Consider the following 20,910-nt stretch of genomic DNA (forward strand, 5'->3'; position numbering starts at 1 on the left):
GTAGGGAAAGTGTTGGACTCAGGAGAGGTGAAATTTAGTATTCCCACTCAGTCAGTGCAACAGTAGCTAAACTGTTGTACTCAGAAAGGGTAAAAATTACTATTCCCACTACAGTCTGTGCAACAACAGGGAAAGTGTTAAGCTCAGGAGGGTGGTAAATTTACTATTCCCAATCCAGTGGGTGAAACAGTAGGGAAAACGTCGGACTCAGGAGGGGTTAAATTTACTATTCCCACTCCAGTCTCTGCAACAATAGGGAAAGCGTTATACTCAGGAGGGGTAGAATTTACTATTCCCACTCCAGTCAATAGAGAGAGTGTAGTTCACTTCAATCAAAGAATATATTTTAACAACTCTATTAAATAACAAAAATATATAAATTGCTAAATTATATGTCTAAATTTTTACAAAAATTAAACAAATTACATAAACATTAACATTTTAAATATTTGATTCAATTAAAATAAATATTAATAATTTCATCAAAATACCACACTATGGGGCCCATTACGATGGCGGGCATCACCGCCATGAAAAGGCCTTCTCCGCCAGACACCCAGACACCACCACGATATAAGGCCCAAGTTCCGCCCGGCAGGCAATCGGAACGATTGTCTGCCAGCGGAAATGCGGCTGACGGTCTTTCCGTCTGCCGCTGTCACCCCCACCATTGTAATATCGCGGGGGGTAAATGGAGGGCGGGCGGGAAAAGATGTTGAGTGGATCGCCAACACCGGTCGGGCGGTGGCAATCCGCCCGACATCATAATGGACCCCTATTTTTTCACAATTATAACAGCCAACAATTAAAATGTAATTGAAGTGGAAAAGCATAACACAATTAATATATTTATTGCAAAATGAATAACACAATTTTTAACAAATTAATAAATAATTTTAATTGTACTATTACTTATTAACTTCCCACCCAATACCTCTGCAAACTAATCAACACACACGTAAAATATAATTTAACAAATGTGATAATCTCACAATTTGCTTAGTTATCAAATAAATAATTAACAACAAATTATTAATTATCAGAAATTATTTCTTAATTAACTTCCCACCCTGTACCCCTAAAACCCAACAACCCACACCTAAATTATACTTCAAAAATTATATGAATTACACAATTTACATAATTAATTATCAATTTAACAAATAATAATTAACTAATAACTAATTACATATTTTAATTAACTTCCCACCCTTTACCCCTACAAACACAACAACCTACACCTGAAATATAAAAGTAAAAATATCTTAATGACACATTTTACATAATTGACAATTAAATATTTACTATTCATTATCATAGATTTTTCGTTGATTATAATTAATTTACTTACCACCCTGTACCCCTTCAAACCCTATAACCCACACCTAAAACATAACTTAAAAAATAAATTCATTGCACAGGTTACATAATTAATTATCAATTAAATAATTAATAATTTAAAATTCATTATTAATTCATTATAATTAATGTTCTTCCCACCCTGTTCCCCTACAAAACCCCACAACCTACACCTAAAAAGGCAGCTTAAAAAATTAATTAATTGCACAATTGACATGATTAATTATCAATTAAATATATATATATTTTGTAAACATAATTTTATTAAGTTTTTGAATTATCGTAACATATATGAGATATAATCGCTCCTTTTGCCAAAGAGTTATTGAAAGGTAATATTCATGACTACACTTATTTGCTCCAAAGTGCAAACAATTGCATACATATAGTTATACAAGAGCTCAGGTCAATACAGTGACATTTAGGGGCCGATTCCAATCCCGGAAAAAGGCCATACGAATCGTCGTACGGAGCGTTTTCTTCGTACGACTCGTACCCGGTAAACTGTCCGTACAACCTAGGAAGTACAATTCATACAGAAAGCCTATTTCCGCACGAATCGTACAAAAGACCGTACGCGTAAAAAAACCTACGATTCTGATCCGGAACAGCCTGTACGCGACGTCCGTACGTATTTTAGCAGCATTTTACGTCCCAGCAAGTACGATTCGTCCCTACGTCACTCCGTACGGCTCTTTTTTTACGGGAGCCAATAACAGCCGGAAAAGCTGAGTCCCCAGGGTACGAGTCGTACAGGCATACACCCCGTACGTTGCGTATGTACGGTGCGTACCCCCCAGCACATATGTACGCACCATACCCCCACTGCGTACGTACGCACCGTACCCCCAGCGCGTATGTACGCACCGTACCCCCAGCGCGTATGTACGTGCGTACCCCCAGCGTGTATGTACGCACCATACCCCCAGTGCGTATGTACGCACAGTACCCCCAGCATGTATGTACGCACCATACCCCCAGCGCATACGCTCGGACTGTTTTTTTACGATTCGTATGGAAAAGTGTCCGGGCCCGTCTCGTACAACTTTTCCCGATACGATTTGTACGGATCGGGCCGATCCGTATGTACTTTTTCCTGTATGAATCGTACTTCACGAGTCGTACGGGATAAAAAAATACAGGATCGGAATCGGCCCCTTGGTCTAAGGAGCAGCAGCACGGTAATAATCGGATCTCTGATATAAAGAAATATTTGAGTAGTGACAAACTCGTGTTGATCTAATAAGCTACACTTTACTATACTAACACAGAACGTATAACTATCCCCCTCCCCCTGTTCACTGGTCCACTAATTTATTGCGTAACATGGCAAAAGATTGTATGCATTCAGCAAAAAGACAAACAAATATAGAGCATATGTGGTTATAAACCCTTAGGCAATTAAGGATGTGAATTAATACGGCATTACTGTGTAGCAGTCAACATAATTGGTGGGGGTGCGGAAGATGGGGGTGAGATGGGTCCGACCTGTTACGTTGGAGGAGTTAGTATGTCTATGCCTTTAAGTGTTTCGAGCATTTGATCTCATTCCATAGAGATAGGAACCTTACGCAGCCCTCAAAACTCTTCTTGCCTAATAATCGTGCTTTCTGTAGTGCACCAGCAGATCGTTTCAATCTGCCATGACAGTGGTGTGGGGGGAAAAAGAGATTATCAATTAAATAATTAATAATAATTTAAAATGAATTATTCAATGATTAGAATTCATTTTTCCCACCCTGTAGTACCCTTACAAACCCCACAACCAGCTATGACATTAATAATTACAATAAACAATTAAATAAAATTTAAAAACAAATACAAATTTGCAAACTATGGGCCTGATTACGATTTCAGTCAGTCCAAAACCGACGGCTCATTGGTGGGGACCCACCAACATTGGTCCCTGCGGTCCGGTCCGCCCACCGCATTATGATGCGGCGGGCAGAGGTATCTGGCTTAGGGACCATCTGTCGCGCTTCCGACTGGCTCAAGGAGCCTTGCAGTTTGTCAGAGGGTCAGTAATCCCTACTGTGAGGGCAGTGCCTGCTGATTAGGCACCACCGTAGGGATTACAATGTCCCTTTCCGCCTGCCCCTTCAGGGCGGTTCACCCACCATGAAAAGGCAGCCGGAAAGTGACATTGATGGCCCCTAGCAGGGCCCCCTTCCCCCCCATCCCTATGCTATGGGGAATGGGGGCTCCTATGGTGTCCCCTAAACATCCCTGTACCATGTGTGGCAGGCCATAATCCTAATACGGCGGCTGGAAATCAAACCAAGGGTGTCGGCCGAAATGCCTTCGACCTGTGGTTGGAGGCTTTCTGACCGAAATCCTAATTAGGCTCATAGTAAATAATACAGTGTGATAAACATATACAAAATTGTGGTTCTTTGATGATAATATGCCGCTTTGTATTTGATGTAATTTATGCATTGGAGGTTTTATGCATATACAGCCGGTATTCACATTTGTTTTTACTTACACCCATTTTCTTACCCTTCTCATGCACACTGTAATCAATGCAAATAGGTTTAGGAAATTTCCTGAAGTCCCCAAAATGTTTCCAGTTTTCTTATGTTTTTCTTCAAACGTATTATTTCCTCTAACATGTTACCCACTGACAAACACATCCTGAAAATATTGGGTTGGTTACTTAACTTTAGCAATCAGTTTCAATCAGTGTTTCAAGTGTGGTAAATTTATTTAAAAACACTTGCAAATCCCCTAAAAATATGGTTTTGTGGATAACACTATAATTTTCATAACATTTCCCTGCTTCTCTCTGTGTACCTAGACAGCTGCGGTTGCTGCAGGTAAGGGCGGTGGGGCAGTGGGGCTGGATGCGGGGGATTTCGTTGAGACGACCCCGGGGAAATTAATTAATTATTTAATTTTCCTTTGTGGTCATCTCTTCAAATCCTCCCCCAACCGGCCCCACAGCCCCACCGCTCTTACCTGCAGCGGCCGTGGCTGTACCTGAATCACACCCTAGGGGAAAGAGCGAGAGAGACTGAGAGAGAGCGAGAGAGAGAGAGAGGGAGCGAGAGAAAAAGAGATTGTGTGAGGGATAGAGATAAGGAAAGAGAGAGAAACATTGTTAGCTTGTCTCCTGGCATTGTGTCTAATTATTTCTTAATACATTTGTGTAATTTTCTCCTTTACATATTTCAGGCAACTGACCACACATTCCTCCAGAAGTGTCATTATCACCACGGCTCCAATGAGCTTTACTCCAAACCAAAGATGCCTCTTCCTGAATTCACCATCAAACACTTTGCGGGAAAGGTTACATACCAGGTGAATGCACTGGGGGAAATCTGGTACTGTCACAAAGCACACAAGCTATTGGCTTTAGCCAGGGAAAGTTGTGCAAGGTGAGCTGATGAAAATGGTCATGCAACATAGTCCACAAGACAGGTGTGGGTGAGTGTGTGATGTCTGTGTACAGTGGCTACCAAACAACTATAGATGTGAGTGCTTTATAGTTCAAGGGCAATTTTACTACTAGTGTAAGTGCTGCATAGTTAAACAGTTATTATATGATTGGAAAGGTATGGTAGCAGAAGCAGCTGTGCTGTCTGATCTGACACCATTGAGCATAGTGAGGCTTGCTGCCATGCTCCCCCTTCTCAGGGCAGGAAGAGATGAAGTGAGCAGAGGACCAATCATTCGAGGGGTGTGGGGGCAAAATGGTGATTTGGTGAGCTGAGTGGGCAGACTGAGGACTGATACTAGATACTGTCCTTCTATTTTCTCACCCCAGTTTATCACTGGGGTTTCAAAAAGCAACAGCGGGATTTGAAGCATCCCCCTACCATTGCATGATTCGCTTTTGGGTCCCTTTGAACTGTTTTCTTTTTCCTTACAGGCACCTACGCTTACAGACAATGGAGCCCAGTACATAACATAGAGTGGTTCAGTCCAAGTTAGCCTAACCGTCTCTAAAGTCCTCATTACACTTAACAAGCACAGGTGCACATTCACTTCAAGTGGGCCGGCCATCAGAAACCAGAAAACAGTCTTCAGCTTCTTATGGAGGCCTCCGTTCCAGGTCTGAGGAAGTAGAGAATGTAGCATCTTCAGTTAAGGGTGTGGAAAACCCCACGAAGGGTACAAGGAGATGTTCAGGTCTCGAAGACCCCACTGCCTAACACCAAGAAAGTCCCTGCAAATCGACCCTTACGAGCTTAGGAAACAATGCACCAGGTAGCTCACAGCCACTCAAGTTTCCATGGCAGTTCCCTGCCCATTCTCCAGCCCTCCTCAGCAACAACAAACTCCAGTTCAGTCCATTTCATACAGATGCATAAGAAGGGGAAGGAGATTCCCGACAGAGCGAGAGGCTGATAGGAAAATGAGCATGTCTGATGCACATTTGGAGAATGGGTGGGTTTCTTTAACTGTTTAAACCAATCAGACACACCTAAACTTCAGATTGCTTGAGAGTGGTGTGAGGAGCACTATTAGGCATTAAAGAGCCACAGCAACTCCCTGGCTAAGAGGTCTCACTCAGGCCAGCAAGAGAGTGAAGGGTGAATCAAGAACAGTAGTCACCAGAGATTAGACATATTTTGTTACTGGTTTTGCACAAAAATCTGCTTGTAATCTCCAGCCTAATCCCTTGAAAGACAAAAGAGGAGTGTTAGCTGTCCCTGCCTCCCCACTATTGCTTAAACCACTTATTTTAATGGTCTGAACTCAGGCAATTGATATATCCCACATTCAAGAAAGTTTGTGGGTCCTGTCTGTTATTCGTAATACTCAGATAAGCTTGACTCACTCCAAGAAATTGAAATAGAATTTAGATGAGGTCTTTATCCCATCCCAAAGTTATCTGGGTCCTCATACTATTTCTGAGGACGTTTATTCATCAATCAACAAACATCGACCAGACATATAAGATAATGGAAATTGTGGCAGTAACTGCTCCTTTGTACAAGATATTTATTGTGAACTGTAGTAGTCTCAGTGAGAAAGGCTGTGTATGCAGACTCACACTCTAAATTCCAAGGCCTCAGAAATTCCACTAAATGTTTCTGCGACTCAAAAATCTGAAATCTTATAAAAAAATATGCCCTTTGAGAGTGCTGTATAGTTAAAAAGCAGGCAAGCTACTAGTGTACTACTCACACTTATTTTTGGCTCAAGTGAATGGTAGGAGTGGCAGTGTACTGATTCTAAATTGAAACTTTCCAACACTGTAGTGAGGTACTTTGAAGGTTGCCAATGAAGGTTGCCCAGCAGAGGTAGAGGGCACCCAGAAAACATCTCAATGAAGATGGTGGGTGAGTGGCACCTCCACTAGTAAAATAAGTGGGTATTTCTCATACTGCAGTGGTAAATCCACACAAGGTCTTCTGGTGGTGATGGTAGCTACATTGGCTTCTGGTGAGGAATTGTTGTGGGGCTGTGAAAGGTCTCCAACTGGTGGTGGTGGATTAACAGAAGGTATCTTGGTGGAGGTGATAGATCCATAGATGGCCTCCAGTATACTTGGAGGATTAATAGAAGATCAACCAATGGAGGTGATAGATATGAATGGATGCTCCCCACAAAAGTAGTGGTTTGGGGTGTAGTAACCATAGTAATTTAAGTCAGTTTGAGACAGAAACAAATAGAGCCTCAATGGTTGGTAATGTGAGGAAAAGGCTAGTGACCAGTAATTAACCCCGGTAAAGTATTAGGTTAAAAAAGCGGACTTGATGGACCTAGGGTTCCCTTTCCACTATCACATGTCTTGTGGCAAATGGAACTTTAGGTAAACCACACCAATCCTACTTCTGAGCTCGGCCATTAGCAGGCAGAAGAAAAATCACTGTTAACGCTTCTTGGATTTACCTGTGGTTTGTTTACTTTATTGCAGGTGCACAAGTTTCTGGACAAGAACTATGACCAGGTCCGTCAGGACGTCATTGATCTCTTCGTCAACAGCAAAACTAAGGTAATGTATGTCTCTGGTTTGGGAATAGGACCATTTATCTATTTCAGTCAGGGTTTTGTTGTTCCAAACCTCTCCTTGCAAAAAGCTGCATTATATTTAACCCTCATAGAACAGAGGACTATTGCTTCATTTCAAGGAAATGTTTGGCCTATGTTCATTAAACCTTCTAGCCCATGACCCAGCCTTAAAAAGGAACATATTCTTCTGATCTGCCATATGAACCTATAAGGGTGACATGTTTTCATAACAGTTGACCTTGTATTTTAATAATGTTTCTAGTGTCCTTTTTTGACATGCTTAGTTTTTCTTCTTGCTAAGTAGTGTTTCTTTTTTTTCCATGTGGTATCTTAATATTTTCTCTAATTTCCTGCCTTTTGATTAATATTTTTTTGTTTTTCTTCTCTGCCTCATGATTTAATTAGCACAGTGCCCTATTTGATTGGTGTTCCCATTACTCTAGCTCTGCAGTAAATACACTAGATTTACAAAATTTGTGAGAGAGAACAGAACAAAATGGCAGCTGATGAGCTTCACATTGAAGCAGAACTAGAGAATAAATCCTGGCCCTAGATTATGAGAGGCTGTTCCATGAAATAAAATTAGAACTTCTCATGTATTCAACTGGGTCATAGACCTTAAAAAATTATGGCATGTTTGCATGAGTGCTCAGTAGTATATTAGGTGTACATTTATTTTATGTTCAATGAACACATAACCTGGGTACTGCATATGTGTTTTTAAACTCATCTTTCTCTTTTATCATTTAAAAAATGCAAAATCAGAGTGAGGTAAATAGTCGCTATCAGACGTGTACTCCGTCATCCAAATCAACCAGAAATTATGAAATAAGAGAGAAAGATTTCATTTTTTTCAATTAAGGTACAATTGAAATGTACGCTATTAAACAATGACAAAGCAGCCTCTCCACAAAGCGAGTGGTATTTTATGATGTTCACATTTGTAACTTGGAGTTGCAGCTTACTTCCTGTTTGAACAGTGCGGGTACCACTATTCGTCAGGGAATCCTTGAAAGAACTTCTGATTTTAACGTTCATTATCAAACTAGACAGTCACATTCAAATAAAATGTACATAATTTTTAGCCTCCTGGTTTGCATCACCCTGGCATTCATGGTGAGTTTATTGATTTCAGCGAAAGTGATAAGTATAGCACAGAGAAATGAAGGAGAGGGACCATATTACCTACCCATCCCCCAAAACAATCGTAATCTGCAGCCGCTCATGTTCACAGCACTTATGTTCTTTGCGCTATTGTTTAGCGCGAAATGCGTCCTGAGGATACATTTTGCATTACAAAATAGAGTTAATGTCAGATTTGCATTTCGCTTAACTTCATGTGGATTTGTATACTTTTTCCATAATTTCATATAATTATGCAAAATGAAATCATGAGAATTTTACAGACTCCAAGCTATGAGCTAATCAACAATGGTAACATGTCAGTAGGTGAGTGAACTGCACTATTCATTTGTACAGTTGACAGTAGCAATTACAGAGCAAGAAAGGTGAACCAAAAGCAGAATTTCAGTCATTTTCTGGTGATATGGCGGTAAATGATGGTTCTGGATGACTTTTAGCCTGCAAATTTAATTCTTTGGAATGTCAAGATATAGGGCCTTATTATGACTACTGCGGTCCAATGGACAGCCGTAGACACAGTGGCTGTGCGGGCACCGCCGCACCGGTGGTCCGACCACCCCGTTACAACTTGGGCGGTTGGATCGCATTAGCAATGCAGCAACCGCCATGGATCTCTGATCCTTGGAGGTTTTGTGGTGGTCCTGAGGCCGCTAAATGCTTAGCAGGGCTGCTGCAGCCTCGCCAAGTATATAACGAGTTTCCTCTCCACCACGGTTTTCATGGCAGTGAGCCCGCCATGAAAACTGTGATGGACAGGAAACCAAGGGGGCCCTACAGGGCCATGGGGTGCATGCAGGGGAGCACCTGGTGTGTCCCCCTTGTCTGCATACACGCCCAGTTACTGTATGGCATGGTTTTACCGTCCATGCCGTGCAGGTACTTTCTTTGGCGTTCCCATTGTGGTGTCTTTTTAATAGGCACCGCCGTGGGAATGCCAAAAAGTCAGAATCTGGCGGGTGCGCTATTTTGGCTTTGGCAGTCCTGGAGTGGGATGGCGGAGTGGCAGCCCCGCTCCAAGACCGCTGAAGTTAAAATAAGGCCCATAGTGTGTTAGGGCAGTCAAGTCTTGAGTCGATAGTGGCTAAGATGGCAGATTGTCTGCCTTTTCTAGGGGAAGGATAGGTATGGGGTGACAAAAATGAGAGCAATCAAGAAGTTATGGTCAACAGAGTCAAAGGCAGTGGATAGCTCGTTTAATATTAAGGCAGACTTAGAATTCTTGACCAATGCTTTTTTCAAGCTGTTCAATACAGCTGATGAAGCTGACTTGTTGCTTCTGTTGGGCATAAGGCCTAATTCAGAGTCATCTAGAAGGCCCTCTTCCTCAATAAAAAAGAGAGATGACGAGCTTTCTAGGATTTTGGCTATTGCAGGGTGAAGAGTTATTGTACAATAGCTAGCTACATCCGATGAATCAAGGATAGCTTTCTGATATTTGGTTCAGGACCCTCTTTTCACCAGGTAACTGTGTTTCCCAAAATATGAAACGTAATGTGTGTAAGTAAAATCCCTTCAATAGAATCCTTTATCCAGGAGTGAGCCGTAGTTAAACCAATAGACAAACTATCTGCACTTTTAGCAGTTTTAATAGCAGGAATGGTATTAGAGGAAGAGTTACCTACATGAATGACAGAATGTGATTGACTAGATTAAAAGTGTTATAGCACAGGAGATACCTTAGGTTTTCTCATCGAGGGCTAGGGATGTCATTCTGCATTACGTTCGCTAGATTTATAAGCATTTATCAGTGTTCTGGAAAGACAGTCATTCTGGGTAGAAAGGAGCATAATATCCGGCCCCATGTCATGGTTGTCCCCAGACAGCCTTGCCTTTCATGTGCCCGCTACGCAGACATGCTGAGAACCAAATTTTATAGTCCCACATTAGTGATTCACTAGAGAGGGTCCCTATACAAGAGAGCCTGATCCCTTAAGATGTTGGCTGCAGAGCGTCACTAAGCCTAAAAAAGCACTAAGCAGAAATTGTGGCAGTCACGGACTCAGAACCAACCTCTGGTTTCTGTCTGCATGCTAATAGAGTGATTTACAAAAATTGCATATCAATCAATCAATCAATCAAACACATTGATAGAGCGTGCTACTCACCCGCAAGGGTCTCAAGGCGCTGGGAGGGGGGGAGGGGTTGCTGCTACTGCTCGAAGAGCCAGGTCTTGAGTTGCTTCCTGAAGGAGAGATGGTCCTGGGTCAGTCGGAGGTGGGTGGGGAGGGAGTTCCACGTCTTGGCAGCCAGGTAGGAGAAGGATCTTCCTCCGGTGGTGGTTCTACGAATCCGTGGGACGGTGGCGAGGGCGAGGCTGGTGGATCGGAGCTGTCGGGTGGGTGTGTAGAACGTAAGGCGGCTGTTGAGGTATATGGGGCCCATGTCGTGGAGAGCCTTGTGAGCGTGGGTGAGGAGCCATATGCTACTAAACTGCTCATGTAAAGCAGCTGACTTGCTAGGACTGGTATAAAACCACATCAGCATGATTTTACTGGGCTCTCATCCAAAAATGAGCGAGAAAACAACATTATGCAGATTTTAAGACCTTTATTTATTTTGCTTAATAATTGTTTTCTACTGCACTTTGCTGTTACTGTTCAGCTGCTTTAAAGTCAAAAATGTATATCCTTCTAGCAACATATGTATTTAAAACAACTTTTTGATAGATAGATTTGTAAACCCATACTTGTTGTTCCACCTTAATTTCTAAAATGAACGACATTGAAACATCCTGATATAATCTATGCAAAGGCCACCTCACAGATCTATATAAAAATGTCTGGCATCCAGCATGTTTTCACAGAACGTGTAATGTTTGAACAAGAGTGCCTCATAACTTTCCATAGTTTAAAATTCCATATAAGAGTCGTGGTCCTTTTTTTGCATTGGGTGGACAAGTAAAATCCTCCAATTTCTAGAGTAAGTTGTTCCAGAGAGAAATCCAGTGTTCCACCCTAACTCTAAATAGGGCCCATGTGACTGTTTGGCCATCTGATTTTCCTAAAAACAGCCCTCACAGTCCTTCTGAGGAAGAAGCTGGTGCAACATGTTTTACACCCCCTTTTCCAGTGCTTTATTTTTTACACCATATTTTATGATGCACTGAAATTGTGAAAGAGAGAAGCTGAGAGTATGAGAGTAAAAATAAGCCAAGGGTTCTATATTTTGGCTTTTCAATTCTTCTTCTTCTTTCTCTTCTTCTTCTTCTTATTAGAAGTAGTAGTAGTAATAATAATATTATTAATAAGAAGAATAACAATAAACAATAATGGAAAAGCAGCCAAGATACAGACCATTTGGTTTATTATTTTGATCATCATTATTGTTATCATCATCATCTTTATTGTTATTGTTATTATTGTTATATATAATAATAATATTAATTCTACGACTACTAATAATAATAATATGTATTAATTTTATTATTATTATTATTATTAATAATAAAATAGGGATTGATATTATTAGCCCTAACAAAATAGCTATAATAGTAATAATATTAACAACACTTTGCGATAATCTTTCCTTCGAACGTGGAGCCTCACCAAGCTTTTACTTAAAGTTCATATATTTATATTGTTAGTTCTGTGCTTTGAGAACTTTTATAGCCTACTTCATCAGTTCAGGTCCTGGGACTTATTGGATGTTCTATCACGATAATACGTTTTAAATATCAGTCTGCCAACATATCGTACGCACAATATCGACTACCACTATATTGTGCAGGTAAGTATATAGAGATAAGTGTAGATTTACTAATCTTATCTCCAAACATACATACCTTGACAATATACGCAGATTGTCAAGATAAGTAGATGTGGAGTTATAAATATTAAATCTATAATTACCTCAATAGACTTGCCTTCGCAATATCGCGGTAGTCAATATTGTGGATATGAAATAATGGAAGGACAATATTTTATCACTTCACTATTGTGGCATATACATGGGTTTATAGAGAAGAGGGTAGCTAGTGCAGTGCTGTTACATATATATGAATCAGCTCAAGTTGCTTGGATTAATAGAACATCATAGCACCTAAATGATAAGACTGCCACATACCCTACTCTTATGGGTGCTGCATTACTTTGTGGAAAACTTGTTACTTTAGTGTAGTTCAACCGCAGCTTGATTTGTTTGAAGTGCAGTTATTTTCAGGTCACACTAAAGGCAGCTGTTCACTCTACAAATTCTATATTCAGTCATTCACTGAGGTAACATTATACTTATTCCTACAGCAGATAAAGGAAAATTGAGTATTTTGAAAATTGAAAAGTAATCGTACATCTCCTGTTTAGGTGGTAGCAAATCTCTTTTTTGGTCATGCCCAACTCCTTGCTCAGCAGAAGACCATGATGGGAAAAAGCAGCACAGTGACTCGTCGGTACAAAGCTCCTACAGTAGCAGCAAAGTTCCAGCAGTCCCTGCTTGAACTTATGGAAAAGATGGAGAGGTGAGTAATGGGAATATGAGCAATTCAGGCTATAATATACAGGCTTTCAGATGCAGATTCCAGTACTATCCTATTGTTGAATATGAGATTACAGACTGCAGTATGATTTCGAATGCTTGACCCTTTGGTAGCTTGGCACAAAAGTAATCAGGCGTGACTGAAAGACAATGTGTCAAGTATTCATGCAACACTCAAACAGTAATGAAGTGAAAACATAACACAAGAAAAATCCTAAACCAGTTTAGAAATATAGAGCTTATTCTAATCAGTAAAATGACACTAAAATGACAAATACCCAATCATTGGAACCAGAGATATGAGTTTTTAAAGTTTTATGTTAAAATAATGTCAAAAAGCACAAAGTGCCCCTAGCGGTTATCTGGTCACGTTGGACTGAGGTAAAGTCACAAGTTCAGTCTGACCGCGATGGAGCACGGGTCTGCTAGAAGGACCATATTTGTCGTGCTGCAGAGTTAACTTCTCACCTACACTAATGGAGCTGCTGCTTGCATTGGCCGAGGCTGCTTGGAGATCATTGTCAGTGTGAAAAGCAGGTCAAGCATTGCGGACTGTCACTGTAGTAGCATAAAGAGCCACTCATCACTGGAGATTGCATTGTAGTAGAGCCGGGCTGTTGCTGTTGGGGCAAAGAGCAGGTCTCGCTTGAGCTTTGCATTGGCCATTGTCATGGATAGCCGCTGTCAGCGAGAAGGACAGGTTCCACTGAAGCTTTCTGTCAGCATGTCCATTCTTCCTTCTTCAAACAATATGGCAGTTCTTCTTCTGAATCTTCCACCGGTGTGTTCTAATGAGAGGTTCTGAAGTTACCACTTTTATACCTGGTCCCAGCCTTTGTGTGGGGAATTTCTTGGACTAGCCCCAATACTGGTTCTGGTCATTTCTTCCTTGTCCTCTGGTCCTGGCTCCAAACTGTCTAGGCTGACAAAGGCAAGGGCAGTCCTGGTGTCAGGTTTCTTTGTGTGAGCTGCAAGGAGGGCCGTTTGAAGTGTAATTATGGCAGAGCATCGTTCCTCCTCAGCAATCCAGTGAGGATGAACAACTCCCCTCACACCTGGGTCTTTAATCCTTATGTTTGACATGAATGTATAACCCACAACAGGAGAGCCATTCACAGTTATGTGACCCTGGATACTGGTAGAAAGACACAGTTGGTTTGGGAAGAAAAAAGCCAACTTTTTAAAAGTAGCATTTTAGAATAGTAACTTAAAATGTATTTTATCATTAAAGAAGATTTTAAATTACAGTTAATTTGCATGGACACAGCATTTCTCTGTCTGGTTCCAAACTAAAGTTATCACATAAGAAGTATAATAAGGTAACCCAGTGTTAGTCTATGAGAGGGATAACCTTACAACAGGGAAAATTGACTTTAGGAGTTTTTTTAATTTCAGGAAATGTAAAACTTGATTACACATGTCCTTCTTTTTAAATACCATGCCTCCTACTTTATAAACCTTTTTGGGCCTACCTTAGTGGTGACTTATAAGTAGTAAAAAATAAAGGTTTAGGCCTAGCAAAAGGTTTCTTTTGCCAGGTTGAATCAGCAGTTTAAACGGTACTACAGGCTGAAATAGCAAGCCTGAGACATGTTTGGAAAGGCTGCTTTTGTAGGTGGCACAACGAGTGCTGCTGCCCACTAGTAGTAATTTATTTACAGGCCCTGGATACATGTAGTATTATTTACATAGGATCTATAAGTAAATTAATAGTGCCAATTAAGTATATTAGCTGTTAAATATTGTCAACACAAATGGTTCATTTAAGACCTTTTGGGTGTGTCAATTTTAACATGTTTTAGGGAGAAAGCACAAGCACATAATCACTTGTTAGAAGGATTCAAGGGCATACAGTCTGTTGTGTTTGGGATGTGGTTATCCCATGTGTGATATAGCATGAGGGTATGTAGTTTGCTATACCCCGTTATATATGAGCCACATGGTTGCGGCTATAATGTGTTGGGGGATGTTAATTAAAGGTCCGGGGCCCGGACCTCATGGCCGGAGAAAACCACTATACCCTGGTGTCTGTGTGTCATTATTAATGTGCAGTGCCTAACACACGCCTGGCATTCATCAACACAACACAGTCCTAATACCACCAAATACTAGCTCAGTGAAAATATGGGGTATAGGCAAAAAGTTTGGGGGAATAACACATAAAAAATGGCAGTTCTAACTACCAGACTTCTATTGAAACACAAGGAGATGATGAACGGAGCTCTGAAACTTTTCAGACACTTACTCCCAGTCTATTGGACTTTATCTGAGGCTCGGGTTGTGTTGGACATTATCACAAAGTTGTGTTAGTTTAAAGCTGATGGGTATATTTGTGCATAGCTTTATCAGCTGACTTGGGTTGTGTTGGGGTTCATGCATTGGCCAAGGCATTATTAGATGACTTCATTGGATGGTCAGAAATGTGTTCTTTTGAGTTGTGTTTGTATTGGGATTTTCCAACTGGGCAGCTAAAAACCTGTCTAATGCAATAAGAACCCAAGCCAAGGGAAAACTGCTCCCTATCTACTATTACATTTACAGCCCCTCATGTTTCTGGAATGTTGTATTCAGTGTGTGCTCAGTGTATGCTTAGCGGTTACGCTGGTCATACTGAGCCACTTTGGGTGTTTCTGCACTCATGGTGACCCGAAGGGGCAATCTGCAAGACACCTGGAGAGCCAGGCAGTAGCAGGATTCTGGAATCCAGAGTGGAATTGAGGCTTCCAATCTTGGGCTTCTTTTATTATAAACTTTTTGATAACTTTTTTAAAATATAAAAATAAATGTAACTTAATTTTATTTAAATAGTTATATTAATTATGTACTTAATTTTTAGTATTTTTTTATTTAAAATAATTAAATTTATATTAAAAGTTTACCTCAGGTGGGAATCTTTTTTTAATAAACCTTTACAATTGTAATTTAACATATTTAAATTAAATATTCAATTGAAAATTTAGTTTAAAATGTGTAGCTTTTTTATTGGTTTTACATTTCAAATAAAAATATAAATATGATTTACATTAAGATTTATTATATAAATATTTGTTACTTTTTGTTTTTTAAAGTTTAATAAACCTTTTTACTTCTCCCTGTATTTTACGATAGAGAGATCCCTGCAACGGTGACAAAGACCTCTACCTACACTCATAAATTAGGTTCCACTCCATGAATTTAGGGGATGGAGACATGTAAATCTACACTTTGTGATAACTGTACATGTGGAAATGGTGAATTGCCAAATGTAGTAAAACTTCTACATGTTTGAGACTAAATTTGAACATGTATATTTACTCACATGTACATTTTCCTTCGTGAATAGGCCCCCACGTCTCTGCTATAGTAGAAAGAAAGCAGCACTCATAATGTCAGGGTATTCAAGGAGTTATCTCTGAGCCATTTAATTTGTAAGTTACCCATCAGGACTTATTAGCTGTCAAGAGAGCAGATGTGGGTGCTAGTTGTATGTGTATTATGGGACAAGTTGTATTTGTATTTTTGGAGTCAAAGGCTTCATTGTCACAAAGGTTCGCACTAACATTTATACTTCTAAAGTTGATGAAGTTGGCATCATAGAGATAGTACTTGGAATTCCTTGTCTTTTGAATGCTTAGGAAACCAAAAGAGTATTTAGTCTGACGCAAAGTTTTACGATTTGTACTGTTTCCAAATAGCATGTTATGCAATTTATCCTGTTTTTAAAGAAAATATTTATGTTTCTCTCAAATCTGACGGTGCCATCCAGGTGCAATCCATTCTTTGTTCGATGCATCAAGCCAAATAACAAGAAGGTAAGAGGTAATCAATGAAACATTTATATCAGTTTTCCGAAAAATGGTTGATAGTAATTCAGTGCTCTGGAATAAGTAGTAGTAGTACCAGTAGCCTGTATGTAGGTTGCTCCCTACCTTTGACTATATTTTTAAAATGAGGCCTCGATTAGGTCCTTAGCATAGACCAACATTTTATATAGGTTGATTACCTAATGTTTGTTACATGATTGGGCATTTGGTTTTTGGACCTACTAACGACCATGTTGCACAAGCTTGATTGCATATACAATAGCTGCTGTTTTTTCTGCATTTCTGCATATTTTCAGTTTCACTATCCCAGTAATCGTCAAGTAAATCTTAGTAGTGGGATCAGAGTTTATAAGCTAACAGTGTACAGAACAGGAGATTGGATACAGCTCTGTATTGTGCTTTTGGGAGAGATGAAGGAATCAGGTGAAGGAAACCCATTTACCCCACTTATATCAGATATCTGTGGCATGGTTGCTTATTCTATGTCGCATACTCATCATTAGTTGAACTGAGCTAGTACCAGCAATAAACACTCCTGTTTTATTTAACCAAATCGATCAGTGTTTATCAAGCTACTGACTCTAACATAGACCAAGTGCAATAGCCTCATTCAGTAGTGTTATATTGGTCTCTTGTGATCCCTGGTGAGGGATAATGATCCTACAGTCTGCCACCTCAGCCACACCATCACCTCTAACTCTACACTCAGGCCTTCTTCAGTGCTGTCAACCCTTGTAAGGCAACCAGTTAATTCCCAGTAGGGCTTTGGATGTGACTTCCTTGTATTGTGAAAATCTCCAATCCACCTCTCTTTTGCCTGAAGATGGAGTGAAGAAGAACAGTGTGTGGGGGCTTTGGAGAAGCTGCATGGAAGAGGGGGAGCATAAATGTTTACACACTTAGCAAGAGTGAGTTTAGGCTAGGGCAGCCGAGCTCTAATCTGGGGAACTGGGTTCGAGTCTCTGCAATGGCGCTCTAGGTTTGTACCTGAAACCCAATTTAATTAAAGGAGGACTGTCTGAATAGAAGTTTACCTACACATTGGGAGACGAGTGGGGTGATGTTTATTTAGGTCAGTGCAGCATGGTGGTTTATCAGACATCACCACCCACTATGGGACACTGACCGAAGCATCACCCCACTCATCTCCCAATGTGTAGGTAAACTCAGACAGTCCTCCTTTAATTAAATTAGGTTTCAGGCACAAATCTAGAGTGGTAATACACACAAGTCACTGAATAGCAGATATTTACTGCTTGGCAGTAACATGAAAACATTTACTATAGTATGATATATTCCTCTAGCATGCTTGTTTTCTATTTGACTGGATTTTGGCATTTTGAGCACACCTAAATTCTAGCTAAGTGTGTTCCATTGTATGGTTTTGGGATATTATTGTTATCGTGATGGATTGTAAACCATTACTATGTTCATTTTAAATGAGCCTCAGTCTCAAAATCAAATGAAGTTGCTAATAAAGATGATGTTACAGTAAGCAATAATATTCCTCTCTTCATAGGAACCTGGGTTGTTTGAAATGGATGTCGTCGGTGGGCAGCTGAAATATTCAGGGATTCTTGAAACTATTCGGATCCGTAAAGAGGGTTACCCAGTCCGCATCCCGTTCCACATATTGATCAGCAGGTAATTAGATGCATCCACCGAAGGAGTTTCTTCCTATTCTATATAAACCTGAGAGTCCATGGCGCAGAAATTACTACATATTAATTGAAACTGCCAAAGAAATTAATAATGCAACACTGCCGACTGCATCCCATTCCCTCAATAGATAAGCCTCCTCATGGTTTCCTAACACCTTCCATATGAACACAAATATGGCAAAACATCTTTCACAAAACTGAAGACTCCAAAATATTGATTGTTAAAATCTTTACTATAAAAATGTAATTTCAAACTGTTCTACCTTCCTTAATCCATCCAAATTCACCTTTTACAAATGTGCTAGTCATAGAAATTTGAAGCAAGTGTTTAGATTCAGGTTATAATTACTTTATAAAGGCACTTATGACCTGTCGAGATTTTGGTAGTTTATCTTTAGGTGTATTTGTTTCTCGGGCAGATATGTTTGCAGTGTACCTTCTCACATCTTACCCTATTGAATTTACAACACTTTCTGTCAGTTTTTTTACACATCTTTTTCGGGTTGCAAGGGTTCACTGTTTGAGGACTCTCTTTCAGGCCTTATAGGGCTACAGACTCACAGAGAAGTTTCCTGAAAGTAATACAGCATGAGAGCAACATGTGCCATGTCTAACCAGGGTTTCTTGATTCCTAAAGCAAACAAGTAAAATGGGCTCCTTTGCCTCCTGTTTCATGACAAACTACAGGCATAATTGGGGCACAATGGGTGCCTCTTGCCTCTGATCTTCCAGTGACTCATCTGCTGTATTAATTATAGTTATGCCCCTAATCATGTGTGTCTCTGTCTCATCTTTTAATCTACATCCTTTTGAACTTGCACTATTTCTTATCCCTCATTGCTTCTCAGATACAAGTGTGTTTTAGGACTAAGTCAAAACATTCCTGCAGATGGTGAGAACTGTGTATCAGTGATCAAGAAGATTTGCCCAGTTGCTGACACAATGTACTGCATTGGATCCACCAAGGTAAGTTCCATGACCAATATTGCTCTCAATCATCAGTCACAGTACAGAATATTCATATATACTTATTACCTGACAATGGTCAGGCTGATTGACTCAGTAAACATTTTGGATAATAAAGTCCAAAGAACATTTTTCTAACATTGCTAGAATCAGAAGTATTATGCAGGATTGTCCTGTGTGAAATTTATATTTCACATTCTTTTTGTACCTGTCTGCCTACCTTCCTGTCCGTCAATCATTTTATGTGAGTGTCTGTCTTGCAATTCACCTTTGAGTGATAATGACATTTTGCGTATTCCAGTTTTTGTGGTAAGCCTTGAACACATTTTATTGTTACCATCTTCTCCAATGTCAGGAAGAAGGCACACTTTTTCAAGCCTTTGTTGTTGCAAATTGGAAACTAGTGCTTTTAGAAGTGATAATCCATTTGGTTCAGTTAAACTAAATATGAGTTCAAATCCTACAATGCACTGATGTGGAAACTGAACGCTGAGGACTAGAAAGCTTCCCAGAGATAGTTCACCAGGGATCTTGGAGACACAAAAGCCAAGCTTAGAGCAGCCACCACTAAATAGTACAAATATAAGCTTGATTCAACCCAGAGCAAAATAAAGAAAAGCCATTGAACTGGAAAAAAAGACAATTTTACTAGATATGTAATAAAGGATAACAACTGAACCAAATAAATATGTCAGATTCTAAAGATAGCTACCAATGTTAACAGCTGCCAAAAACAAAACTTTGATACCACAGAAAACTCCAATTATTATCTTAGATAAGGTTACAACGTGGTTAATAAGCTAATAGTCATAATTATAACATGCAAGCACTGTACTATAGACACTTCCACTACCTTTTAAGAAGGCAACCCAGAATTACAATTTCTTAAACTAAAGCCAACTACTTAAAAGAAGCCAGGTGGTATGAATACTACCAGGTGCTTAGTTCATCACGGCCTAACAATTATAGTAAAACATTTCAAACTTTCTCTTGTCACAGTCATATATCATTGAAGTTCAGAACATCTTGTACCAAATCTCTTAAACGTATACTAGTGGCTTCTTTTGTTGCCAAAAGCACGTCTGCACCCCAAGAACCCAGCCAGTTTTTGGTATATGGCAGGTGCTCCATGCTTGTCAAAAATTCTTCTTGAGAAAGTTGTACTTTCCAAATTACAAACTATCCTTAATCTCAAACTCAAAACAATACTAGAAGGAGGGGGTGGGAGTGTCATTTAATATCCAGTTTGTACAAGGACCTGAAAGGGGATAGAAACAATGACCCAATGGTGGCCAGGAGAACCTGGAGGAATCCCTACTAGATAAGGAATGGGTGCTTGCCTGTCAATTAGTCCAAACAATAACTAGCAATCCAAAGTTGAAATTGACACATTTTCAGGCACCTACCTAACCCCAGTGAGGCTACATAAAATCTACCCACAACACCCTCAGATTTGTAGTAAATGTGGCACTGACAGTGTAACCTTCATCCACACTATTTCTGGGAATGTGAGCAGGTGCGGAGTTATTGAGAGGATGTCCGTGTGA

General features: G+C 40.0%; 1 protein-coding gene across 1 annotated transcript in view; it reads left to right on the forward strand.

Moving 5' to 3' along the window:
• MYO15A (myosin XVA) overlaps window positions 1-20,910 on the forward strand; it is a 1,126,038-nt gene that overhangs the window by 304,378 nt on the left and 800,750 nt on the right. Inside the window, exons 17-22 of the mRNA XM_085631315.1 lie at window positions 4,534-4,659; window positions 7,226-7,303; window positions 12,762-12,916; window positions 16,679-16,724; window positions 18,256-18,380; window positions 19,246-19,363. Of these exons, the coding sequence (XP_085487441.1) occupies window positions 4,534-4,659; window positions 7,226-7,303; window positions 12,762-12,916; window positions 16,679-16,724; window positions 18,256-18,380; window positions 19,246-19,363 (648 nt within the window). The remainder of the gene's footprint in view (window positions 1-4,533; window positions 4,660-7,225; window positions 7,304-12,761; window positions 12,917-16,678; window positions 16,725-18,255; window positions 18,381-19,245; window positions 19,364-20,910) is intronic.

Source organism: Triturus cristatus, chromosome 10 (genome assembly GCF_964204655.1).
Source record: "Triturus cristatus chromosome 10, aTriCri1.1, whole genome shotgun sequence".
In the NCBI taxonomy this organism is placed as follows: domain Eukaryota; kingdom Metazoa; phylum Chordata; class Amphibia; order Caudata; family Salamandridae; genus Triturus; species Triturus cristatus.